Source organism: Bubalus kerabau, chromosome 18, assembly GCF_029407905.1.
Source record: "Bubalus kerabau isolate K-KA32 ecotype Philippines breed swamp buffalo chromosome 18, PCC_UOA_SB_1v2, whole genome shotgun sequence".
In the NCBI taxonomy this organism is placed as follows: Eukaryota; Metazoa; Chordata; class Mammalia; order Artiodactyla; family Bovidae; genus Bubalus; species Bubalus kerabau.
In genome coordinates this window covers 3,572,144-3,599,153 of record NC_073641.1, presented here as the reverse complement: position 1 = coordinate 3,599,153, position 27,010 = coordinate 3,572,144, and the positions used below count along the sequence as shown (strand labels likewise).

Sequence of the window (27,010 nt, the reverse complement as noted above, 5' to 3'; positions counted from 1 at the left end):
CAAAATGTTGACCAAAGGAAACCTGGAAGAAATTCCCCATGTAAGTGATTTTAAACACCACAAGGGAGTGACCCTCTCCATGGGTCTGCCTGCATCTATCCACATGGACTATATTCCTTTCCTCCTAATAAACACTTTACTTGTTTCACTACTTTCTGTCTTTGTGGGAATTCTTTTCTGCAAAGCCAAAGGACCAGGGCCTTGTCACTGGCCACTGGCCTAGTGGCTAGGATTCAGACCTCTCACTGCCATGGACCAACCTCACCCTCTGCTGCTGCTGCTGCTGCTAAGTTGCTTCAGTCATGTCCGACTCTGTGCGACCCCATAGACGGCAGACCACCAGGCTCCGCCGTCCTTGGGATTCTCCAGGCAAGAACACTGGAGTGGGTTGCCATTTCCTTCTCCAATGCATGAAAGTGAAAAGTGAAAGTGAAGACGCTCAGTCGTGCCCGACTCTTAGCGACCCCATGAACTGCAGCCTACCAGGCTCCTCTGTCCATGGGATTTTCCAGGCAAGAGTACTGGAGTGGGGTGCCATCGCCTTCTCTGTCACCCTCTGGCTCAGAACCAAAACCTGCTTCAAGCTGCTGCAGGCTGAGGCGACCTGAGATCAGCCCCATCCTCCAAACCTAACGATCAGAACCCTGTTTTCACAGCTCCTCCAGGTCACTGGGATGTACACTCATGTCTAAGACTTTTTGCACTAAGGCTGTGGTCCTCCACCCTGCTGCCTATTATCACCACCCCATGAGCACGCTATTGCGATACTCTGGCCAACGCCAGTCAATCAAAGCACAACAGCTAGGACTGGAACCTGGGCACAACTACTTTCTAAAAATCTTCTCCTGTCATGCAACGTGTAGCCAGAGTTGAAAGCTTCCACAGCCTGGAACAAGAGAGATTTAGATTAGATACTTTGGGACTTCTGATTTTTGGTTTACCTCAAACTAATAATGGTTACTGAATGGATCTTCTTCATGGAAGAAAACGTTTTTGAGAAGAGGAAGGAGAGATTTCTATCTTCATGAGCTGAAGAAGTTAGACGTGAAGCTCGCACACGGTGCCAACACTGTTCCAAACCCAATGGTAGCAATGCTATTCACCCACTCACCAGCAAAGACAGCTGCTCATCCTGGGAAAGAGGTGGGTGAGTCCCGGGTTCAGAAGTCATTACCAAACCCACACACTCAGAGGCCCTGGAGAGTGGCACTACGCCTCCCACACACCTCAAGACCAGCTGCCACAAGCCCCACGGGGGCCCTGGGCCTCCCACGCACTCGTTGGCTTTGAAGCCCCAAGCACTTGGGGTGTGTGAGAGCGCAGCCCCTTCTCACCAGTGTCCAGTGTTACCCAGTGGACAAAATGATGACAACCTGTCAGGATAGAATTCCAGGGGCCCACTCCCCTGGCTCAGGCAGAGCCTAGCATTGCTGCTTAACAACTGATTTGTGAACTGGGGCCACCCCTTTACCCAAATCAGAAAATTGGCAGAACACGTGATAAGTGTGTCCTCAAACAGGGGTACCCTAGCGTAAGCCCAAGTATCTGGAATTTTTCCCTATGAAAAGGGACCTGAGCACTACTATATAAGAAACACTGGAAACTTTTTTTCAGCAGGAAGAAGCCATATTCTTTGGGAAATTTCTGGAGATACAGTGTGCCAATCGTTATGTTTTTTACATGGTGAGAGTAAGAGCAAAGATTCCCTAAATTTTTTTTTAAAGATCAAATAGCAAAGACTGGAACCAGTTCAACAGCTGGCTAGTGAAAACATGCTGATGAAAACAACCCCGTCATCATAACATTCTCACAGAGTGAATTAGAGGTACCCAAGCTTTGGGGCATTATACTCACTCTCCCCACAAAAAAGACAGGATAGGAAAAGACAAGAGGGAAAAGACCATGCTTTTGTATCCCCAGGGTCTATAATTATGCAGACTTTGGAGTCTGACAACCTGGGTTCGAATTTTCAGCCTTCTATTTATTTGCTGTCTGGCCTTGAAATTTAAGTCTGTGAATTTCAGGTTTCCATTTGTAAAATGAGAATGATAATCTTTAGCAGTGATCAATGTGTGAAGAAAGAAGGCTTGGACTGCATTTAGCAAGTACTTACAGAATAGCAAATAAAGTAGCATTGGTGATCATTATTTAATTATTCACTTCTGAATAGTGAAGTTGAAGCTTTCCTTCTCTTGAGAAGGCTTCCTTGAAAAAATGTTTACACACACACACACACACACACACACACACACACACACACACAGAGTCTGTGTAGCTCCAGTTCCCAGGATGCATCTAGATTTTAGTCACTGTATTATATTCTCACTTTTTCTTTATATATTTATAGGTATTTTCTTAGGAAAAAAGATATGCCTTTGTATGCCAAGTGCCTGGCATATACCTAGTACATTGTATGTATGAATGAATGAATGCATGAAGCTGGTTACGTGCCTCATTCACCTAGAAATGAGACAAGAAAAAACAACCAGGATGGTAAAAGTGGAAAAGACATGACAGAAGAGAGACATACTAGGAAACTGATAATAATGGTTCACTATTGGATATGAGCAGGAAAAAATACTGTTTTGTAGTTTTCTAATATAGTCAATCACAGATCCAATTCATCTAGAAAGCCCTTCTCAGTGAATCTGAAGGGAGGAGAGAGGATGGTCACACAAACACTCAGGGAAGACTTACTGGCTGTCTCAGTCTACCTGGTGCTCTGAGAGCAGCCCATCTAGGGACAGACACTCCTGGACATTATTCAGGGATGAAGTAAGGTTCCAGACGAACCTTGAGTCAACCAAGAATGTTTATTCCCACCTTCAAGTCTCAAGAATTCTAGTCCTGTGTTTAATCAGTAAAGACTTCTCAGTCTTTACTGTTACCACCACTCCATCTTCCTCATTGTCTTCTGCAGACTCTGCCCTTTGGAAGCCCTCTACTTACTCCCACCAAGACTTTCCATTTGGGCTCAAGCTTGCCTAGCCTCTGAATGATGTCAAGCAGTATACGCTGGCTTCACGGCCACGGCCACCTCCCTAGCACCACCTTACTCCTCAGCCTACCTCTAGGGTCCAGGCCTGAGCATTCTGTTCATCCATAAAGAGTCTTAACCATCTCACCACTGTGGGAGGTAACCAGGATGGGGAACACATGTATACCTGTGGCGGATTCATTTTGATATTTGGCAAGACTAATACAATTATGTAAAGTTTAAAAAAAAAAATAAATAAATAAATAAATAAAGAAGAAGAAGAAGGAAAACCAAGGAAAATCAGCCCAGAAAGCAGGGAAGTGAGTTTTCTTGGCTATGTAGGCATAGCATATTTTCCTTATTTCCATCCCTACAAGTCAGGGTTTTAATAAATGAACAATTCATCTAAAAAGCCTACAATATGTCCATACCCACACCCTAAGAAAGCCTATTCAACAAGAAATACGGTGATAAAATGCTACACGCTCAGCTCTAGTCCCCAAGCCGTCTTTAACAGATGGGGAGTTAGTCACTGGAAAAATAAGCCTGCTGAGCAAGCCATTGACTTTTATCTTTAGACTTCAACTGCTATTCATCAGCATCAATATTTTAGAACTTAATCAACTGAGCGCTAGTCTGAGTTCAGGACATCTACATCATCATGAAGACTCACCGCGTCCTGACAGCTGAGGACCTCCAAAATGCTGTTGAGTAATTCGACACAGTACTTCTTCTCCTGGACCTGGTGTTGCATGTCGTCCTTCTGCTCCAGGAGCTCCTTCAGCTCCTTGGTGATGACAGGAAGCAGAATGTCCCGGCATTCTGGAATGAAGGCAGTTCAGAGGCATATGAGCTTGTTTGCTTGTTTTAGTTTCCTTTCTTTCTTTTCTAGATAATGTTTCATCACAGAAACAATTCATGAGTATATCCTTCTTGTAAAAATGTAAATGTTAGAAATTAGGTTACCATTTTCTTAGAAAATTATTTACAATTCTGGCCCTTCTCCCAACTCCCACTCTCAAGAGGCAACCAACCCGTTATTGTATTCCATACACATATATGTGTATATACATATAAAAATGTATGTGTGTATAGGTGGGTGTATACTGGTATAAAATATGCAGCATCTTTTTGATTTGGCTTTTCATTTAAGTAAAACATATCACACTATGATGATAATCCTTCAAGATCATTTTTTTATGTTTTACATATGCATGCATCAGTATAAAAACATAGCATCATTCTTGTTTTGTTTCCTTTTTATAAAAGAGGACTACACTGTATGTACTGTTCTGTACTTGTTTTAGTCACCAATGGTTTTGGAGCTCTTTCTATGTTATTATAGATAGGGATCAACATTAAGTTTTTGCAGCTGTTTTACAGTATGGATATATTTGTTCATTTGTCATACCCCTATTGATAGACATTTTTCACTAGCATAAATAGTAAAAAAAAAAAATGAATTACTTCCCAATTCCTTATGCACCATGGCTTTCATTTTAAATAAATTAAAACCTTTGCAAAGAAGGGTAACTCTCTTGGCAATGCTGTCTCAGGAAATATCTGGAAGGTTCTGAAATCCTATGCAGCTTTCTTTTTATATTTCTCTTAAAACCAGCAAACCTTGAGGGAACTGAAAAATTCAAAAACATTTCAAGTCATCCCCACCTAGACGCTTCTAGCACTAAAATGTGACTCATACGCAACGATTTTATTTTAATTCAATACAGCAAATAAGAGTTGAACATCTCTGATGTGGAAGGCACTGTATTTCTAGATGTACAGGGATAATACATGGTTCTCACCCATTAGACACTTAAAACTTGACGGGGGAGTCAGCAACAATGCAAAGAGCAAAGGCAGCAGACAGAGTCAGGTAAAAGCAGGGGGAAGGAGACACCATCTCTTGTTCTGTCAGCCCAGGGTCCACACCTTCTTCTGGCACAGCATCCTGGTCTCACCCTGGGGAGCCAATGTGCGATGGAATATGATCCGAGAGATATTGTCACAAGGCTCCCTGCCTTCCTCTGGACAAGGGTCAGGTTCAGTTCAGTTCAGTTCAGTCGCTCAGTCATGTTTGACTTTGCGACTCCATGGACTGCAGCATGCCAGGCCTCCCTGTCCATCACCAACTCCTGGAGTTTACTCAAACTCATGTCCATCGAGTTGGTGATGACACCCAACCATCTCATCCTCTGTCATCCCCTTCTCCTCCTGCCTTCAATCTTTCCTAGTATCAGGGTCTTTTCCAATGAGTCAGTTCTTCTCATCAAGTGGCCAAAGTATTGGAGTTTTAGCTTCAGCATCAGTCCTTCCAATGAATATTCAGGACTGATTTCCTTTAGGATTTACTGATTGGATCTCCTTGAAGTTCAAGGGACTCTCAAGAGTCTTCTCCAACACCACAGTTCAAATGTATCAATTCTTTGGTGCTCGGCTTTCTTTATAGTCCAATTCTCACATCCATCCATGACTACTGGAAAAATCATAGCTTTGAGTAGATGGGCCTTTGTTGGCAAAGTAATGTCTCTGCTTTTTAATATGTTGTTTAGGTTGGTCATAGCTTTTCTTCCAAGGAGCAAGGGACCCTATTTAGGATATCCCCTTGATTTGAACCTCGAGGAAAATTTAAAAACAGTAATTGCTGACACTGCTAACATACGGAGTGCTTACAATGTGCCAGGTGCATTTTAAGTGTCTTGCACGAATTACCTCCATTAATGTTCCCAGTGCCTATAGGAGGCAGATAGATACTGTCATTCCTCCCCTTGTGCTGATGAGGAAACAGGACATGCCCCAGTCTGCACACATAGTAGGTGGTGGCCCCTGTCTGACTGCAGAGCCTGTGCTCTTAGCCACCAGACAGACGGTATTATCTCTCCGGGAGCTCACCTGTCTGCACAGGAGCGCCCCGGGAAGGCTGCCCATTGGTGGATGCTGCCTCCTCTCCCAGGGCTACTCTGAGTCTCCCCTCTCTGAAGACTGGTTCCCCAGCTTTTCCTCTTATTCTTGAACTACTCCTTATTATCCAAATGCACTTATTTTTACTTAAATTTACTAGAATAGGTTTATGTTGCTCACAGCCTAAGATTTCAACTGGCAGAGTTATTAAATGCCATGAGGGCTTCAGAAGAGAGAAATAATCTATGGCTGGAAGGTGCATAGAAGCTTCATAGGCTCTGACAGAATCACATCCCTTCCCTCAGAGCACCAAAATCAGTTTGTAATTAAATTCTAACCAGTGTAATTAATTAATGCCCATTCATCCAACCAAAGTGTAAGCTTTGTGACAGCCAAATTAAATCTCAAGTGTCCAACACAGTATCTGGATCATAGTAGCTATTCAGTAAATCTTGGTGGAATGAATAAAAGAGGTGTCATTTGAAATGGTCACTGGTGAGTAAATAATATTGCCTTTGATAGAGTGGAGATTTAGAGAACAGAGAGTGATTTAGAGTACATGGACCAAGATATGGTACATACATACAATGGAATATTACTCAAACATATAAAAGAAGAAAACAGTGCCATTTGTAGCAACATGGATGCAACTAGAGAGTATCATACTAACTGAAGTCAGTCGGACAGAGAAAGGCAAACACCATATGACATCATTTACAAGTGGAATCTAAAATACGGCACAAATGAACGTATCCACAAAACACAGACAGAGAGAACAGACTTGTGGTTGTGTAGCACAGAGTCGGACACAACTGAAGCGATGCAGCAGCAGCAGATGTGTTGAATAAACTATTATATACAGGACAGATAAACAACAAAGTTCTACTATAAAGCATAAGGAACTATATTCGATATCTCGTGATAACCCATAATAGAAAAGAATATTAAAAAGAATATATGTATATAATGGAATCACTTTGCTGTGCAGCAGAGATTGGTACAACATTGTAAATCAACTATGCTTCAATAAAATTTTTAAAAATAAATAATAGAGTACATGGACCTGGGTAAGTAGAATAGTCTCTTGGAAGTAGAAGAATAGGAGATAATACTGAAAAGGAAAATTCTTAAATTCAACGGTTGGCATAAAGTTATAGTTTGTGTTAGTCACTCATTTGTGCCCAACTTTAGCGACCGCATAGACTATGGCTTGCCAGGATCCTCTGTCCATGGAATTCTACAGGCAAGAATACTGGAGTGGGTAGCCATTCCCTTCTCCAGGGGATCTTCTGGACCCAGGGATGGAGCCCAGGACTCCTGCATTACAGGCCAATTCTTTACCACCTGAGCCACCAGGGAAGCCCTACAATAATAGAAGATAATATTGAAAAAGAAAATTCTTAAATTCAGTGGTAGGCATAAGGTTATAGTTCTATGGAAAAAGAAAATTATAGGCAACAAAATTTTGACTCAGCTTTGTTCAGTACTATAGATGTAATCAAGGGTTACAGGTTAATGGTATTTTATTTGGACTTAAGAAATGGGCCTAAGGACTTTTGAGAATACAAGATGTTGAGTTAGCCATTATCCTTTGTTTAGAGAGATAAGAAAAAAGACTGTATAATATCTACATACTAATTACCATAAAATTTAAGTTAAATCTTTGCTTATCCCATATCTTGTCACCATAAAGTTGAAATTTTGTCCAAGTCTCTTTACTAATATTGCTAAAGAAATTTCCTGCAACGTTTACTTAACAATTCGTTTTAAAAGTTACCTTCTAAAAGATGTTAACTTTAACTTTGAAATTTTTTGTTTGTTGCAGGAAATTGTGTGTGTAAGAATGCTTGTTACATTGGGACTTTCCTGGTGGTCCAGCAGTTAAGAATCTGCACTACCAAAGCAGGGGTACAGGTTTCATCCCTGGATAAGGAACTAAGATCCCACATGTCACGAGGCACAGCCAATAAACACATACAGAAAGGTCCACAGAAATGGGGTATCATTGATCCAAGATGGCATTTACCTCGTGTCCAAGTTTGAATGCAGATCAAAACCTAATTGTCATTATAAGCAACAAGAATCAAACAGTAACCTTTCTTTGCTATCAATATCCAGGTTAGAAATCTTCTTTAAAAATAAAAGAATGATGTTATAGGTAAAACTGAGTTCATTTGAAGTTGCAAAACTCTTTGTCTTTGGCAGATGGGCCTCACCAACTTCATGAAAATTAAGTCCCTTCACTGATGTTGTCATAATTAAATCCCACCAGAAGAACTGTTCTTTCTTTTATTAAATTAGGCAAGGATTATAAAGTCTTCCTTTTTGAAAAGCTTATTTTTCTTGTAAAATAAAAAGAGACTGCAATAAAGGAAATTTAAAACAATGAAAACCTTGTTCTTCCAAAGTTCTCTGGGCAAAGGGAGTCATAACAATATTTTTTTTAAAAGTGACTCACGTCATTGTGGGCTTCCCAGGTGGCACTAGTAAAGAACCTACCTGTCCATGCAGGAGACATAAGAGATGAAGGTTTGATCCCTGGATCAGGAAGATCCCCTGGAGGAGGGCATGGCAACCCACTCCAGTACTCCTGACTGGAGAATCCCATGGACAGAGGAGCCTGGAGGGCTACAGTCCATGGGGTCACAAAAAGTCAGACAAGCCTGAAGCAACTTAGCACACACGCATTCCACCGCAGCATGTAGAACAGCTGGAGGAAGCAAAGGCCGAAGAGCAGAGACCAGAGAACACGCTACTGCAGCAGTGCAAGTGATGGCAAATGAGAATGAAACCGCTGGATCCTACCTCCCTGCATTCCTACCCTCTGACACAACATTCTTAGCTTCTGTTGAAACTAAAGATTTGGCAAGGGCTTAAAGAAAGATCTGGAGAAGGAAATGTATGGTCTTGAGTTTAAAGCATAAAAAAACAATGTTTTAAAGCCCAAAACAACAGACATTTGTGATCCAAGATGTAAAATCATTTAAAACCTCTACATCTGTAAATGGGAATTCCCAGGTAAGGAATCCGCATGCCAGTGCAGGAGACATAGTTTTGATCCCTGGGTCAGGAAGATCCCTTGGAGGAGGAATAGGCAACCCACTCTAGTATTTGTGCCTGAAAAATTCTATAGGCAGAGGAACCTGGCGGGCTACAATTTGTGGGGTCGCAAAGAGTCAGACATGACTGAGCGACTAACATGCACACAGGATCTACAGAAAGGAGGTCTGTAAAGGTAGACAAAGAGTTAGTCTACTGAGGCAACTAATTAACTCATTCCTTCACTTCACTTGTCAGTCTACCGTTTATTGAAGGTTCCCGAAGTGCCAGTCTCTATTCTTGGGTGGGAGAGAATGCCCATCACAGCAAGAGAGTCAACAGAGATAAGAGGCAGACTTAAGTAGACAAGAAAAAACTGATGCCTTTACTTTCTTGGAATGGCAACTGTCATTGGCCATAAAACAGAGCAGCAAAGTAGTGAAAGTCAGGTTTTTCCTTTGAAATTCATTCTGGGAATTCCCTGGTGGTCCAGTGGCTAGGATTCTGCGCTCCCAGTGCAGGGGGTCCTGGTTCGATCCCTAGTCAGGGAACTAGATACCACATGCCACAGCTAAAGGTCTCATGTGCCACCACTAAGACCCAGCACTGCCAAATAAATAAAACAAGAATATTTTTTAAAGTTCATTCTGCTGGTATTCTAGTTGAGATACTTCAGCCAGATCTCCTTATAAAGATATGGGTGTAAGGGAAAGGGCCAGTTGAAAGATTTTAGGTGTTAATGAAGACCTCCTTGAGAAGTACCAGACTTTACATTCTACTTAAAATGGAGCTAAATTATTAGATTCTCATGAAAAAATACAACAGTGAGTTCTCCATCCCTAGAAATATTTAAAAAGTAGGTAGCTTAGCTGCTCCTGAGGACTTCCCCGGTGGCTCAGATGATAAAGAATCTGCCTGCAATGCAGGAGGCCCAGGTTCAATCTCTGGGTTGGGAAGATCCCTTGGAGAAGGGGATGATGACCCACTCCAGTAATCTGGCCTGGATAATCCCAGGACAGCAGCCTGCCAGGCTCCTCTGTCCATGGGATTGCAAAGAGTCAGGCATGACTGAGCAGCTGCTTCTGAGAAGGAATGATGAAGAGGTATTCAAAGTATCAGATGCAGGGTTAACAAAATGATGGTTAAGTCCTCATCCAAAACTCTATGATTCATAAAACAGAGTTTGAAAGGAAGGGGCAGGAAGGAAGGTATATTTGCTAGGTGGAAAGACAGTGGATGTTTGCCTTGTTTGCGAACCACTGAAGTTGTGGGAGCTCCAGACCAGGCCACAACAGAATCAGTGGTTTTTCAATCTGAAAGTCACCTACTTTACAGGTTATCAAACCCAGCATCCCCACAAGATGAGGGCCCTTGGTTCTGAGAGTCAGCAAGATTTTAGCTGAGGAAGCCATTAATAGTGTGACCTGCTTTTCAGAAAGTACTTTGTCTTCTCATTAACCATGACTTCTCAGAAACGTCTGGCTCCTCTGTTTTGAGATGAAATAATTTTTCTCATTTGTAATTGGAGCTGTGAAATCATATTAGTCTGTAAAGCCTCAGGAAGCAGTATTTCTAAATTGTGATTTGATTGTGAAGCAAACAAACAGAAATGATTTAAAAGATAAATATTGCAGAGCCTTAAACCAATGTTTATACGAAGGGGCAATGAGCATCAGAGACCTGCAAACCCAGCCTGGGAAACTGAGCCAAAACAAGGCTGGAGGTCTGCCATCAGGAGATGACAAGTTCAAATTGTAATTCAGACCAGGCACTTAGGAACCTGCAGAGCTACTCAACTCTGTATTGTCACAGAAAGGAGTTTTCTTTTGTCAAAGTAACTTGCAGAGACAAAAATGCAGTGTTTCTGGGCTCTGAATTCTTCCTTTTCAGAGACAGTTTTATCCTTTGGCAGAAGGTGCCATTGCCTGAATTCATAAGTCTCTTGAAGTGTGATATGTTTTTGCAATAATTTCACAACTCAGGGACACTTCAAATAAGATGGCCTTTTTCATCGTCTCCTTCTCCCCGCTATCAGCTCCATGGAAAGATCAAAATGGATCCTCTGTGCACTTTGGAAAACCACCCTGAGGTGCATCAGGCCACAGATATGCCTGTGATCACTGCCACAGCTGCAGCCCCAGAGGAAAATGCTCCTAAGAACAACATCTGAACTTGCTGTCTTCCCCCACGAGCCCGCTTCTTCTCCTGTGCTCACTCTGAGCAAAGACACCCCCAGGCACACCGTCCACCAAGCAGACTTGATTTCTTCTTCTATCCCCAACATCTTCTCCACTGAAAAGTCAAATCCATCTAACCCCTGGGCCAACTTCCTGTATGCTCTGTTCCAAGTCTCCCAAATTGATCCCCTCTTCCAATCTCAGCAGCAGGAATTTCCTAAAACTCAAACCTGACCACGGGACTCCCCTCCTTGAGGAGCTTCGGTGGAGCCTCTCCGAGGGCCTGCAGGTGAGTTTCACACATGCTTCAGCAGAGCTGAAGGCCCGCGATGGGCAGACATCACTCACCCCCGCACCCTCCACCTCCCACGCCACTCCACCATAGCCTCGCCACCCCTCCTGCGTCTCAGTTTTCACATATTGTTTTCTTTGCCCAGAATGTACTTATCCCATCCATCTTCACCTGACTAACTCCTCCTTGCCTCTGAGGTCTTAACTTAGTTGCCAAATCCCCTATGTCAACATTTGTGACACCCCAACTCTGACTGGGGTAACCCTGTTCTCTGCTCCTGTAGCACCCAGGCTAGACTTGCATCTTCCCATTTCTCATACTATGTGACCATGTCTATGTAACAGGACAAACAATGAGATTCTTATTAATATCCCAGAAATGAAGCTGAAGCCCAAAGCTGAGGACAGAATAAGCCCCACATTCTAAATTCAAATCATCTCCAGTAGTTGTGGTATACCATCATCTCTCATGCACAGTTCAGTTCAGTTCAGTTTTTCAGTCATGTCCGACTCTTTGCGACCCCATGAATCGCAGCACGCCAGGCCTCCCTGTCCATCACCAACTCCCGGAGTTCACTCAGACTCACGTCCATCGAGTCAGTGATGCCATCCAGCCATCTCATCCTCTGTCGTCCCCTTATCCTCCTGCCCCCAATCCCTCCAAGCATCAGACTCTTTTCCAATGAGTCAACTCTCATGCACAGGTATAGTCAAAATCACTGCAGATGGTGACTGCAGCCATGAAATTAAAAAGACACTTGCTCCTTGAAAGGAAAGCTATGACAAACCTAGACAATTTATTAAAACACAGAGACAACAATTTGCCAACACAGGACTATATAGGCAAAGCTATGATTTTTCCACCAGTTATGTATGAATGAGAGAGTTGGTCCATAAAGAAGGCTGAGCACTGAAGAATTGATGCTTTCGAACTGTGGTGCTGTGGAAGGCTCTAGAGAGTCCCTTGGACTGCAAGGAGATCACATGAGTCAATTCTAAAGGAAATCAACCCTGAATATTCATTGGAAGGACTGTTGCTGAAGCTGAATCTCCAATACTTTGGTGACCTGGTATGAAGGGCCAACTCACTGGAAAAGACCCTGATGCTGAGAAAGATTGAAGGCAAAATGAGAAGGGGAAGGCAGAGGATGAGATGGTTAGATAGCCTCACTGACTCAAAGAACATGAATTTGAGCAAACTCCAGGAGATGATGGACAGAGGAGCCTGGCTTGCTACATTCCACGAGGTCACCAGGAGTCAGACACGATTTAACAACTGAACAACAACATCATCCTTGTGGTCTTTTCAGAGGTACCGGTTCAGTACCAGGCTTCCCTGGTGGCTCAGTCGGTAAGGAATCCACCTGCGATGGGGGAGACTGGGTTCGACCCGTGGGTTGGGAGGATCCCCTGGAGGAGGACATGGCAACCCACTGCAGTCTTCTTGCCTGGAGAATCCCCATGGACGGAGGTACCTGGCGGGCTACAGTCCATGGGATCACACAAAGTCAGATATGACTGAGCGACTAAGCACAGTTCTGTACCAGTCCTATACTGACCTGTATACACCTCATCTCAGAACTAAGGGAGGGTCTACAGAGGCCTTTGGATAGAAAGCAATGCCCATAAAAAGAAGGTATGGCCTCTCCTCCCTGAAGCTAAGGTAGAGGGAGCAAGAGCCAGAACCATCACACGTGAACATATGAAGATGAGCCTGGCCCCGTCCAGCCCTACTAGGGACATGTTTGCTGATCTTCCATCCCAGGTACATCCCACTTCCACCAGCAGAATCAAGAGCCTTGAGAACATTCAGGAGTCCCTCTCTTCAGGGAAAAAAGGTTAAACACACGAGGTATCTATATCAGGGCCTCAGGTCCATCCTCAGTGTGGTTACCCCATTTCTCAGTCTGCCTGTGGCAGCCTTCACTTGCAATTTCACTCCACTCACAGCCAGCCCCTTACTTTGTCACCTGCGTAGGTTAACGGACTCTTCAATCCTGTTCAATTTTTCACAGGCTTTAAGGTGAAACTCGTCCTTCTTTGGTCAAGTTCCTATTGACTGAGAGGCAAATTCAGTTCAGCTCATCCCTCCTGGGGGACCATGAGGAACTTCAGGTGGTCAAGGCTTGCCCTGCTCTCGTCCCCTCCCACCAACCTTTGAGCAAGCAGGGAAGACCCCTAATTGAAACCCAACATTTACCCAGTTTGCAAAGCTGAGCAGTGCCAGCCCAGCTCCACTCAGCTGTTTTCCTTCTGCTTGGTGTGGGCAGCATTTGCAGATGTCAGAGGCCACTTGGTTCCATCAGCTGGGCATGCAGGAGAACGACCACACACCGCTCTAGTCTGACAGCAAACGGTTCTCACAGCCTCCCTCCTCTAGCTGCTGTGTCATGAACAAAAGTAATTCCACCCACTGGGAAATCAATAACTACCCACCAACTTCATACTGCAGATCAGATTACAAGGCTTTTACAACTCTACCAGGCTTGTCCCCCAACACAGTCTTAAGCATCCCCTCATGATTCACTCTCCTTACCTTCCCAGAAGCAGGCCTAATTACAACATCAGAGTCATCCCTCACTCCCTTCAGCCTGCCTCCGCTGTGAATTTCATCTCTGCTCTATGAACCCTGAGGGCCAAAATCTGTCTCCCCAGCTCAACATACACAGACAATTCAGAGATGTCAGAATTCAGCAACTGTAAACATTCTTGTCGGGTATCTTAGAGGGGTGAAAATATAATTAGGCAGTAAATCCTAAAGAAGAAACATACTTTCAGAACTTTATTCTAGATACTCACTTGAAGTCCAAACCAAGCTATTGCTTTTGCCATAATATCCTCTATATTTAACATAAAACATGAAAATGCGCTAAACCTATAAGTGAATCCCCTGTAACAAGGTAGAGTTTGTCATTCAGAAACATAGCCAGGGCAGGAAGGGTAGGTTGATGTGTAATTGTTGGAATTTTCAAGATGATGTATGTTTATGTCCAAAAAATGTCACACTGGTTATAAACATAATTCGTAATCTCTACATGAATATATTTCTATCCTTAAACATGTACAGAGATGATTACTGGCACTGTTCTCATGGATATTATGTTCTAATGGAACATCAGAAACTATTTAAGAAGATAATAACTGTCTTAGTTTGGACTCTCCAGAAGCACACTTGGAGATGAGGTTTGGGTGATGGTGATGCACTTGTCAGGGGATGTTCCAGAAGACCCTGGAAGGGAAGCAGGGCAGTGGGACCAGGAAGGAAAGAGCCAGGGAGGCTGCAAGTCTCACAGAAGGGGCCTCTGGGGACAGTGTGGGCCACAGGGGTGAAGTAGCTGGAGTATTTAGACATCGGGCATGGGCGGTCCCAGGCTGTCTGGCTGTTCTCAGTGTCCGGGCAAAGGGGGCCTGCAGCCAGAGGCCAGCTGCGGAAGGCAGGGCTGGCTATTGGGAGGGAGAGGCCGCCATCACGGCTGCAGGAGACGCGGACAGAGCCCTACGCGCTGATGCCACAGCAAACAGTACCAATAGCCGCCAGCAAGCCAACCGATTGAGTAACCTGAGAAAGCGTCTCGGGGTGCAGGGAAGACTATTCCACATGGAGCAGTTAAGACAGTATCTGAAATGGAGAACCTAAGCTGAGACCTGAGGGTGAGAAGGGAACAGCCTACAACCATCTCAGGGAAGACCATTCCCAGCAGAGGAAATGGTGTGTGAAAGTCCTGGGGCAGAAATTTGCTTAATATGTTGGAGTAATCACTGGAAATATGTGTGGCCAGATCATGGGAAATGGAAGGCGTAATATCAACGTGTGGCTGGGGCCAGGTGCCATCAGGCCCTGTAGCCCATGTAAGCAGTTTGATTACTAGGTGGAGATAAACATACTTTGTTTTTGTATTTTCAGGCTTCTCCAGTGGCTCAGCAGTAAAGAATCCACCTGCAATGCAGGAGATGCAGGAGACATGGGTTCAATCTCTGGGTCAGGAAGATCCTCTGGAGGAGGGTACAGCAACACACTCCAGTATTTCTGCTGGAAAAATCCCATGGACAGAGGAGCCTGGCAGGTTATGGTCCATGGGGTCCCAAAGAGTTGGACACGACTGAAGCGACTGAGCATGCATTTTCAATAGAGGATAGGGGCAGGTCTAGAGAGAAAGGCAGAGAACACCAAGGAGGCATTTCCTAGAGGGGGAAAAGGAGTACAGTGTTTATTAAGCCCTTACTGTTCACCAGGCATCCTGTCTATGAAGAAGTATATCATTTTACCTATTTTATGGATGAGGAAACTAAAACTCAGAGAGGTTCAGAAACTTGCCAAATATTGCACAGCTAGTAAGTGGCAAAGCTGGGATTTAAACCTAGAAAATGTGATCTCAGAGCCCATTTTCACATCTACTAAACTACCCTGGTTCATTACAATAACAGTGAAGGGGAAAGAAGATGAAAACTTGATTCATTTGTAGCTGGAGAGACCAAGGAAAGTAGACAGACTTAGGTTACAATTCAGAGGCAGAATCGAACTTGCAGATGGGTTAGATGTGTAAGCATATGCATTGTGAACATCTGAGTGAGAGAACAATACACTTATTTTAGGGTTTATCAAATTAGGATCTAATCCTGGAGCCCATTTCATTGCCTCAACTAGCAAGTAATGAAAGACTGAGACTTCCATCAACATTTCTCTGAACGTGAGAAGTGGCTGCAGAGATGCCCGTCATCACACCTTCTGGAAGCTATTAGCGCATAATCAGTGTGTCCTGGCAGGTGACCTCTTTGCGCTTTCCAAGATCATCTACACTGCTACTGCGACCAGCCTCCTCCCAACCAGTATCCTCATTAAACCACAATCTAGCTCCATAGAAAGTGCTTTTAGGACAATAAAAGAGCAGATACGGCCAGTTGAGTAGCAACCCAAAATTTGATTTGCTTCCTAATGTTTAGAATGATTATCTTCATGAGGCCACACCAGATGAGTCTAGAAGACTGTCTCACCCACCTCCTAACCCTGGCTAATGGAAGGAGAAGCAAATGAAATGCTTGGGGTTGAACCAAGTGGCCTCTACCCTGGACAATCCAGGCAGTCTTTAAAGAAGGATTCTCATCACAGCAATGTGCTCCATTTAAAATTCATGCGAGAGAAGAAATGGGTCAAGGTAGCTTTTTAACTGGGAGGGGCTGGGTCTTACATCCTTTGCCCTCATTTTGCTCCTATTCAGTGACATCTGAAATTCACATCCATTTACAAGCACTTAGGGTACCCATTGCAACAGTCAGCACCACACACAGCCCTCCAGAGCTTGTCGTCCTTGACCCACTGCCTCTCTCCGGCACCATGCTACACACAGCCTTTAATCCCTTCACCCCAGCCCTATCTCCCCTGGAGACTCACACAATTCCCTGTCTCCATGAGTTTCAATCTTTACTTAACTGCAACTCTTTCACCTTTCAGTCTTTCTGAGTTAATCTGTGGTCACAAACTCAAATAGGGTTTTCTCAGCAGTAGGGGTCATATTTTAATAAGGGGTAGAAACCAATTGTCTAGAAATCCAATGAGAATGAAAAGGAGCAGGAGAGTGAAGTACCAGGGATGAGAGCTAGGTTACATATGCTGAACTCCTACTGGGTTCAGGGTACCATATTGGAAAGTTACTTAACCCTTACCAAAACCTCTTCTGTATATGGCATTGTTCCAATTTTACAGATGAGAAAATAGGATCTCTCAGTAGCTTGCTCACAGTAGGATCAGTTAGCTAGTGTGACCCCAACAGAGGCAAGATTTCAAGGCAGACCATCACGTGACTCCAAGGCCAGCACTGTTCCAACTTCACTCACAGACTCATGAGTGCAAATAATTATTCCCAAATTCTAGAGTCTGCAGACTGGAGGCAGACACCCTTTGAATTTGTTAGCTTCCTTAAGCTCGACTTAAACAGAAAGCCCAAGACCCTGGCTAGTTGGTTTGTTTAATGATTCATTGTTTTGTATGTTTTAGTTAAAGTTACGGTATCTAAGACTAAAAGAACTAAGACAAACAAATCCTAATCCTAGAATCATAGATTTAAATAAAAATGAACATCTATCAACATGGTGACTTAGTCTTAAGTTTAGTCACACACTTCTTTCATATTTTAAAATTCAACCCATCATTAATTCAACTCCAATTGGTTGAGCTTACCCGTCTCACTGCAGTTGGCTAGCAGACAGCAATCACAACCTTCAAACCTCACTCGTGTTCCCCAGAAGACAGTGAGAGCCTGGGGTGAGATATCTAATCTCAGTCAAGTCATGTCTCCTGCAGCTCAGAGCACAATGCCTGTCACACGGTAGGATCCTAATAAGTGTTAGAAGAATGGATGGTTTTTGCAGATGTCAGAAAGAGAGAGCCCCATCTGCCTATACCAAGGGCAATTCTCAGAAGCAGAAACCTACTTAGTGTTGGGTTATTTCAACATTCATTATGCTGTGCTGTCCTTGAGGAATGCAGACGGCAGTAGCTGAGGGCTGGAGGAAAGGTGATCAGGAGAACAACATGTGTGTTTCTTCATCTTCGCCACTTTCCTTGAGCAGCCACTCCTGTAACATCTTCCCATCTTTGACTTCACCACCTGATCTCAAAGGCAGGGATGGGGAAGTGGGCAGAACTCTGGACTGAGGGTTCAGAGACCTAGGTCTGCCAGGCTGTGTGATGTCAAATATATCATTCTACCTCTCTCCCTTCAAAAATGGGGATTAAAATGCCCAGAAGTGGATCTAAATAAAGCGCACAGGTTCAGTTGTAGGTATAGGTGTACCTCACAGACACTGCAGGTGCAGTTTCAGACCGTTGCAATAAATCAAAATGCTGCAAGGGAACAAGTTGCATTTTTTTTTTTTGGCTTCCCAGAACACATGAAAGTTATGTTTACACTATTCTGTTGTCTTTGGGTTTCCCAGGTGGCGGAGAGATAAAGAATCCACCTGCCAGTACAGGAGACGTGGGTTCGATCCCTGGGTCAGGAAGATCCCCTGGAGGATGAAATGGCAACCCACTCCAGCATCCTTGCCTGGAGAATCCAGGGACAGAGGAGGCTGGCAGGCTACAGTCTTTGGGGTCACCAAGAGTTGGACACCACTGAGCAACTGGGCACATACTCTGGTCTATTAAGTGTGCAAAAGCATTATGTCTAAAACAAACATATATCTTCATTTTAAAATGCTTTATTGCAAAAAAAAAAAATGCTAACCATCATCTGACAACACAGTTACTGTAAACTTCCAATTTGTAAAAAAAAAAAAAAAAAAGTAATATCTATGAAATGCAATAAAGTGCAGCACAATAAAATGGGATGTGCCTGTACTAAGTGTAATGAGGCATGGGGATCTGATGCTATACCTAAGAAGTTTTTCAGTCCAGAGCAGGACATATCAAAACTTAAGAAGTTGACATGTATACTTGACAAAACTCCTGGTCCAGGCATATTGGAATAAAATTCTAGTCTTCTGGACTAGAAGCTATTATCTGCACCATTCAAACAAAGTGTGCTTTTGTCTGGAATATCAAGCTCAGAGAATTCAGTCCTGAGAGGAGGGAATGATTTGAAGTGATTGGGACATATGCCTCAGATTTTCCTGCTCCCTTTTGTATATGGATGGACTAAAAGAGAGCTCGGGCAAGCTTTCTCTGAACATCCTTTTACATTTCTGCTTGTGACTTAGAATAATAATGCCACTTACCGGCAATGCTCAAGCTACACACGAACAATCCTAGATCGCTGTCATCACAAAACTCACCAACGCCAAAAATAACAAAAACCAACAGGATTGTTTTGGATCAATATGAGCAGCCAGCATTCCATTTCTGAGACAAGCACGCTCTGAAAGCCTCTTGTTTGCATTTTAAGGCTAACAGAGGGGTCCTTCATTTTCAGAGAATTAAATGAGAAAATTCTGCTGTATTCAAACATTAGCAAAATGGAATGTTGTGTGATCGTTTCTAACATCATCTGATTCTCTCCTTCCCTCACCTTTCCCTCAACAGCTCCAGAGGCGAGGAAACTGCAGTCCCTCTCATTTATAGCTCCACACATGTAAAATCTAGTGCTGTGTATCACAAAGGGGAAAAGGACAAGTACAATAGCTTTCAAACAAGCTGAAGAATAGGACGCAAACTCCAAAGAAAAGGGGGGGGCAAAAAAGATTGCTATGCCCCCTGCCCAATCAAAAATGGAAACGGGAGGAGTTTCTCCTTCTGGCCACAAGCACTCAGCTAAGAAGGTGGAGAAGAAAGACTGCCCCCAGGAGCAGAGGTTCTCGCCTGCTTCACTTCTCCACTCACGCAGCAGAACCAACAGAAGCCCCCCTGGAAGGCCCGAAGCAAAAGAGTGATTTAAGAAATGAATCACACACTTAGGCCCAAAATTTGAAGGAGAGGACCAAAGAGATCCTGTTTAGATTCTGAAGCCAACAAAGAGGAAATTGGGAAAGTGTGAGAAGGGAGAAAGTAAACAGAATAAATGTCAGTCAGCAACATGTAACAAACTTTCTGTGCAAAGGGAGGACAATAGATGGTCCTCACTCTCAGAGCAGACCCAGCATCAAAAAGAAAAGAAACAGTCAATCGATGGGAACAGGATAAAAAACACACAGGGTGAGATAGTGTTTCCAATTGTGTTCAGTTCCTACAGTGTTTCCAATTGTGTTCAGTTCTTGCAGATGAATCTCAACTTGTACTCCTGCAAAACTGACAGTATTTTATTTTACGCAGTACTTGTTGATATATTTATTCTTAGTTATATGTACTCCTTCCTGTGTTACCTAGTTCCAAAGAGATACAAAAAGGAGCCGACAGGCCAATATAAAAGGTAACATAAGAGCTCCAGTTGCCAATAAAATGTAGTTCCTCACTTGTGTGATAAACTATCAGGACAAGGATGGAAATCATCCGCGTTCTAGAGTGTGTAAATCACTGAGGTAGAAAAGAACCAATGCCTTGGGAGAAACACAGCCTTTTCTGGCACTATATTTTTCAAGAGATTTTTTTTTTGTATTTTGAGTTTTAATATGAAATGCTCTACTTTAAGTTGAGGAGTGATTACCTGCTTTTGATATCAAATTGTGGAATTCTAAAAAGAGCCTGAGCAAAGCTGTTTCATTTGATTACTTGATGTGCTCACATAAAACATGGAAACAGTGAGTGGAGGAGGGTTCATGACTGCATGCTTGTCCTTACATGGCACCTTCATTTATTAATACTTTTTATCTGGATGAATATTTATGGAGTGCCCAGCAAATGTCAAGCATCATATGTAGCACAAGGGTGTAAAGGACCAGGACATAATGGCAAAGATGGAAGTAGCCAGATTCAAGGCATATATGGGAGATATTCAAAGGCCTTAGTGATTGACTTGAAAGTAAAAAATGAGGCACAAGAAGATCTGAAGGCTAACTCCCAACGACTGGCAGAAAAACAGTGGAAGAGGAGAAGGTTTTCATGAACAGAATGAATATAGTCTTGGAAATGTTGAGTTGAGAACCTGTAAGACATTCAAATAAAGATGTCAAAGGGACAAAGGTCTGAAAATGATTTCATATAAATGGCAAGCATGAATTCAACTATATTAAAGATACATTGTACGTGGCCTCCTCCCATAAATATTTTCAATAAGCTATTAGAGTACATTTAGCAGAGAACAGCTTATTAAAGTTTATTTGGTGATGGTTGTGAAGATCACAATGAAATGTAAAGAAAGGAAAAGGAGGGGAAAGAAAATTCAGAAGACAAGGAAGAAAATAAGGAAAAGGAACTGGGGTCTAAACAGGGACTGACTGGGGATATATGAATATAGGAAGTTGGGACAAGGGAGGTTAGAGGGGCTTAGAAGCATGAGGGGTTTTCACTTGAAGTTTTTAGCTCATTGCAAAGACAAGGTTTAGGCAGTCTAAAGATGGATAAGCAGCCATTCTGCCCTGGTGATCTGAGCAGTAAATTTGTCAACACTGTCACTTTACCAAATAGAGCCAGTTGAGTAGAAACTGGAGGGCAGCGTTTGTGGGAACAACAGTCAAGGTCTATCTCTAGAGCACCTGCAGCTCACCAGGCTGCTGAAACTGGGGTGGGGCAGCGGCGAAGGCCTGGCCCTCTCCCTGAGGGCCCTCCTGTGAGAGCGCCGCACACAGCCTGCTGGCCCAAGACAGGGCGAAGGGGCAGATGGGCTGTGAAGAGGAGGGGTGGGGAGAACTGTCGGACGCGAAGGAATCTTCATCTCACTCCTCCAACACAGTCAGGACCAGGCCACACCATAAGCTGGAGTAGACCAAGGATCTCAGTTCCGATCTGTGTGAACTTGGACAAGGTATTTAATCTCTCTAAATCTTTGTGGTTTTGTCTGTAAAGTAGAGATAATAGGAGCACATCTGTCACAAGCCTGTGAGAATGAAATGAGTACGTAAAGTACTTAGAGCAGCCACTGGACCCATGGAAAGCACCACGCAAGTGGAAGCTTGGGACTCCCTTTAAGTCCAATGGTGAAGACTCCTTGCTTCTAATGCAGGAGGCCCACGTTAGATCTCTGGTGGGGGAACTAAGATCCCACATACCCTGTGATGTAGCCAATAAAAAGAAGCTATTATTATTAATTTTTAAAAATAAGAATATGTAACTTTCTGGGTAATGGAAATATGCTTTATCTTGACATGGAGGGTGATTACACGGGTGTTTACAAATGAAAAAAAAATTCACTGAGCTGTACACTTCAGACTTGTACATTTTACTACATGTAAATTATACCAAATTGTAAAATATTCATGCTATCAGGTAGGTATTCTTATTTGACCTGTTTGATAGATACTGAGGCTTACTGCCTAAGATCCTGCCCCAGGTCTCACTCTTAGGCATTCATACTCCAGAGGCTCTGCTCTTAAAGCCTGGGCTTGGGTTCTCGTGTAGTCTGAGCATTGGTCCTCTGTCAGGCTCAAGAATGCAGTTACCAAAGCTGCTGGAACCTCCTGCATGGAGCGGGAGCAGTTCTCTCCTCCTCTCTCCCGTTCTCTCTCCCTCCTTCAGCACGCTCCTCACATCAGTTCAGTTCCATTGCCTCGTTAACTATTCAAACCAAGATCCATGCCAGGGAACTGGGGAGCGAAGAAGTGTACAGCCCAGCAGGGGAACACCCAGCAGAAGACTGGCAGCGATTCAGGGCTGAAGCCAACAGGTATCAGCTCTCCAAACTCCTCCAGGGTACAAGCTGCCCTGCTGGGACCTAAAGTGCACCCACTCCAAATATGTGCGCCATTCTTGCCAAGACAAAGAGCACCAGGCAAGGAAGACTGAGTGATCATAATTTATGAGGTGCTGTAGAAATTAATTTTGTATGCCTCCTCCATTAGCAGTGTGTCTGAATTAACTTTAATATGCAAGTTATCATGTTAATCTTTGATACTAAAAAAGAATGTGTCATCATTAACCCTCCTAGCCCTGAATTTAGCAATGTAGTCTTTTTATTAGCCCTAATAGAAGTAGCATATTTCTTGGCATCTGAATACCCTACCTCTCTGTATGCAGTTCTACCAGTCACTCCATAAAATCCCTGCTGATTCAGAAGCCCATTTCTCAAACATTTGACTCTAACTGCCCATAAGTCACCAGAAGTTGACTCCACCTTCCTTTCTTTTTTTTTTTTTTTTTTCAGATTCTTCTAAACGAGAATAAATTTTCTGCTGAAGGAGCATTCCACAAAAAGCACATAATGGCCAGTAGAAGGAGGCCCACAGCACAGGGGGACACTAAGTTCTCTGTGATATTGATGAAAGGAGAGCTCATGTCAGGCTAGGAGTAACTAGTCTTCTGAACTCCAGCATCTCTGGGTAAATAAATTACAGAAGCAGGAACTTTTGTTTCAGGGAACAGGAAATAAATTAGGCAATATTAGAAGATCAGCTGTCAAAAACAACAGGAAAATCACCCGAAGAGTGTAACCTAGTACATCTTTGTCTCCATGTATTCACTTTGTATAGGCAAATTATAAGTGAAAGCTACCCATATCTCCATTTGATGAATAACTTTAATATTCCTATTCTATTCATCTCACACATTCTACCCTTTAAAATGTGATAATAGTGGGAAAACACTTCATAAATTTCATTTTGCCACCTTTCTCTTTTATTCACACACATTCATTGAACAGCAAGGTAATCAGAAATTAAAGAACTTTTTAGAAGGGAAAACAAGACAAGGAGGAGGTCCAAAACAGAATTTAAAATAGGACATCAGTCCCCGAAAAATTAAGCCAGTTTCTATTTTCAACAAATGTAAGAGAATATATGGTTTGTAATTAAAAATATACACAAAAATATATACATGTGCATGTGTGCTAAGTTGCTTCAGTCATGTCCAACTCTTTGCTACAGTCTATGGACTGCAGCCCGCCAGGCTCCTCTGTTCATAGGGTTCTCCAGGCAAGAATACTGGAGTGGGTTGCCGTGCCCTCCTCCAGGGCATCTTCCTGATCAGGGATCGAACCCGCATCTCTTGTCTCTCCTTCATTGGCATGTGGGTTCTTTACCACTAGTGCCACTTGGAAAGCCCAAAATCCATACATACTGAAACCAAACTGGCTACCAATGTAACTTTCTGGCTTGCAAGAAACTTATCAATAATGAGATCTTCAATATATCTCTGGTATATGGGTAGTTTTTATGTTCTCCTTTTCAATCCAATAATTGTTTTTCTGGCTGCTACATGGAAAAGACATGACATGAATAAGAAGGAAGCTGGGATTCAGCCGCATCTCTCCTCAAAAGGCTTACGGCATTCTAAAGGACAGAATCAAATATTTCCCAAGCTTTAGTTAACCAGTATTTGTGACAATGTGAAACCTACCCTTTACCTGCTCATAATTTATAGCCTATGCTGTTGTTTACTTAATCTTTTTCATAAAGTAGGTCCATTCTAATTTATTTATATTTATTTTAAAAGAAATTTTTGGTATTTCAAATGGAAAACCAGTATTGCTTCCCACAGATAGAAGGTAAGGTGACAATCAATACTAGGAAAACAAAACACTTTTATTAAATTCTAAGAGGCACTTAAACCTGAGGTCTGTTCCCTCTGTGCTATCAAAGGAGATTAGCAGAGAAAAACTAAAGACGAAAAAGCAAAAGTATACAATCCTTGGCATAATCAGAAAGATTGAAAGGGACTTGAGAAAGAACAAATGATCTGTTTCTGTGACACGGTACTTTATCTGTGCATACTTAAAACTACCCTGCATGCTGAGGAAAATAATTTAGCATGCAGTGTGATACATATCACACTTTGAGAAACAGAAGTAAAAAGAAAGAAATCAAAATCAGATCCAAGGCTTTCCATTTCTGCAACTAGCCCACGGTGTGACTTTGAGCAGGTCATGTCTACTTTCTGGATCACTTTCCTTAGCTGTAAAATAAGGCAGCTGAAACAGGCAGTCTCTCCAAGGAGCCATTCGACTCTACACATTTTATGAAACTTTTAAACAGGTTCTAGAATATTTCCTCATCATCTAAAATATGTGGTTGTTAATTGCATTTATCCTATTATCTGCAAGTCTTACCTGGAAGAGGCAAGTCTTACCTGGAAGAGATAGCAAAGATTTTAAAAGATCAACTACTTTGGGGTGAAACAGCCTTTTGAAGCTGTTGTGTTGAAAGAAATCGATAAAATCGACTGCAATCCAAGCACAACTGAAGCTGACTGTCCAGGATATAAACCCGTGCTTCCCTCAGCTTTGGAAGCCAGTGGCAAAGCACTGCCTTTAAACTGGCCTTACAACCCATCATGTAATCATTTGCCTAGCTCAAGTGGTACTGTATGCCAAGTGAGTCAAAAAGGGTGCTGATTCAAAACACCAGCTTTATTCATGGTAGACTGAGGGGGACAGAAAACAGATCAGTAGTTAAACACCAGTTTGGTAACTGTAAGCTTCTTCTTATTAACAAGATCTGGTGTAGTAAAAGAAGTCACCTACTTTATAATATTTCCATAAGAAATTATACAAAGTTTGACTATTATCATAATTATGGTAGTACATATGTTTAACCTGTTTCTCATAGTCTTTTTCCTGTCTTGATATTCTATAAAAATCAATTTAAGCAACATTTTAGTTTTTAATGCCCTACTTGGCTCCAACTCTGAACTGATAATAGTGAAAATGAATATAATAATTATAAATGAACAATTTATGAAAATAATAATTATATTAAGTTTAAGCTATCATTTAGGGAATATTGTCTGTCATCCAGGAACTGCACTAAGCATTATTTAATTTAAAATTCACACCGATCTGATTATTATCCCCATTTTATAGATAAACTGAGAACCAAAGAAGTGATGTGACCTTTCCAAAGTCACTGCTGGAGACAACTCAGAGATTATGAAATTGCACAGTGTCTCTCTAGATCTTGACAAGCCTTTGGGGAGGAGATCATCCAAGAAGTCTTTTTTATACACTTGGGGTCAAAAGCAAATCATAATAAATAAATAAATCAGAGATTAGCAAAATTTAGTTTAACAAATTGAGAAAGGCTAAATATTCACAATTCTGAAGCTCTCATGTTTCTTATGGTTTTTAAAATAATTTTTTAGATTTTGTAAAAAACAAGAAAGACTTGAACATCATTTAGCTCTCCCTTCAAGTCCCATGGCACTTGGCTTATATCTCCACTATGGAATGTTCATCTTACATTTAAACAGAGTGCCTCATTTTGTAAATGAAGGCAAGCTCCTTGAGGAAATCACCATATTTTTTACCAACTTTGTATTTTCTAAATGGGTATCCAATGTTTTGTTTATAGCAGAGGATCAATAAATATTTATTGAATTGGAAAACCTGTTCTCAACACTGCCTCTCTGTTAAAAAGGTGGCCTCATCTATTCTGAATGAATTTGAGATGTCAGAGGGGCAAAGATACGGGTACTGAGGTGAAAGCAAAGACATAGATTAAAGATTAAGGTTGCCATTTGTAAGCATCGAAATGCCACAGAGCCACAGAGTGGATGAATTCTCCTAGGCAAGAGTGGGCAGAGCAGAGCTGGAAGACAGCTGAGAACCAGAGCCCTGAGAGTGGCTGTTGAATAAACTGAACCTGCTCCAGGGCAGTTCTCCTTCTCTCTTGGGCCCCTCGTTCCCGACCCTCTCAGGCATGGAAAGAAGCACGTGAAGCCATGCACCCCCCACAACAGTGTGCTTCGAGAATGCTCCCGTTTCCCAAGGCCAACCAGGAGACAGAAACGGTGCAGGGCTCCCGGTGTTGCCCCCTAAATGGGTGAGAGAGGAAGAAAGGAGTGACTGACCAGATTCAGGCATGGGAACTGAAACCCCGTAACAAGCCCGGCCACAAGGAAGGAGCCTGGAGGCCAGAGTTGGTCTCTCCCTGGGAACAAGAGCAAGAAAACCATCTTTCCTGCTCCACTCCACAAACCCCAGGGTCCATCTCTTGATGTACATGTGGCCCAGATTTCCTGATGAATAAGGAAGAGGGAACAACAACACATCTCATGCTCAGAGAATTATTTTATCCTTTTCCTGCTGAACCACAGTATGAACCACTTTGCTGTTCTCAGACTGGTCCCACCATCTATCGAGATTTATAACTCACTATAGGCCTCCGAAAC

At 42.7% G+C, this 27,010-nt stretch overlaps 1 protein-coding gene across 3 annotated transcripts in view; it reads right to left on the bottom strand.

The window, feature by feature from the left end:
• Positions 1–27,010, bottom strand: part of DOCK2 (dedicator of cytokinesis 2) — a 452,311-nt gene that overhangs the window by 281,943 nt on the left and 143,358 nt on the right. For all 3 annotated transcript variants that reach the window (XM_055555142.1, XM_055555143.1, XM_055555144.1), the window contains exon 26: positions 3,651–3,799. In XM_055555142.1, the coding sequence (XP_055411117.1) occupies positions 3,651–3,799 (149 nt within the window). The remainder of the gene's footprint in view (positions 1–3,650; positions 3,800–27,010) is intronic.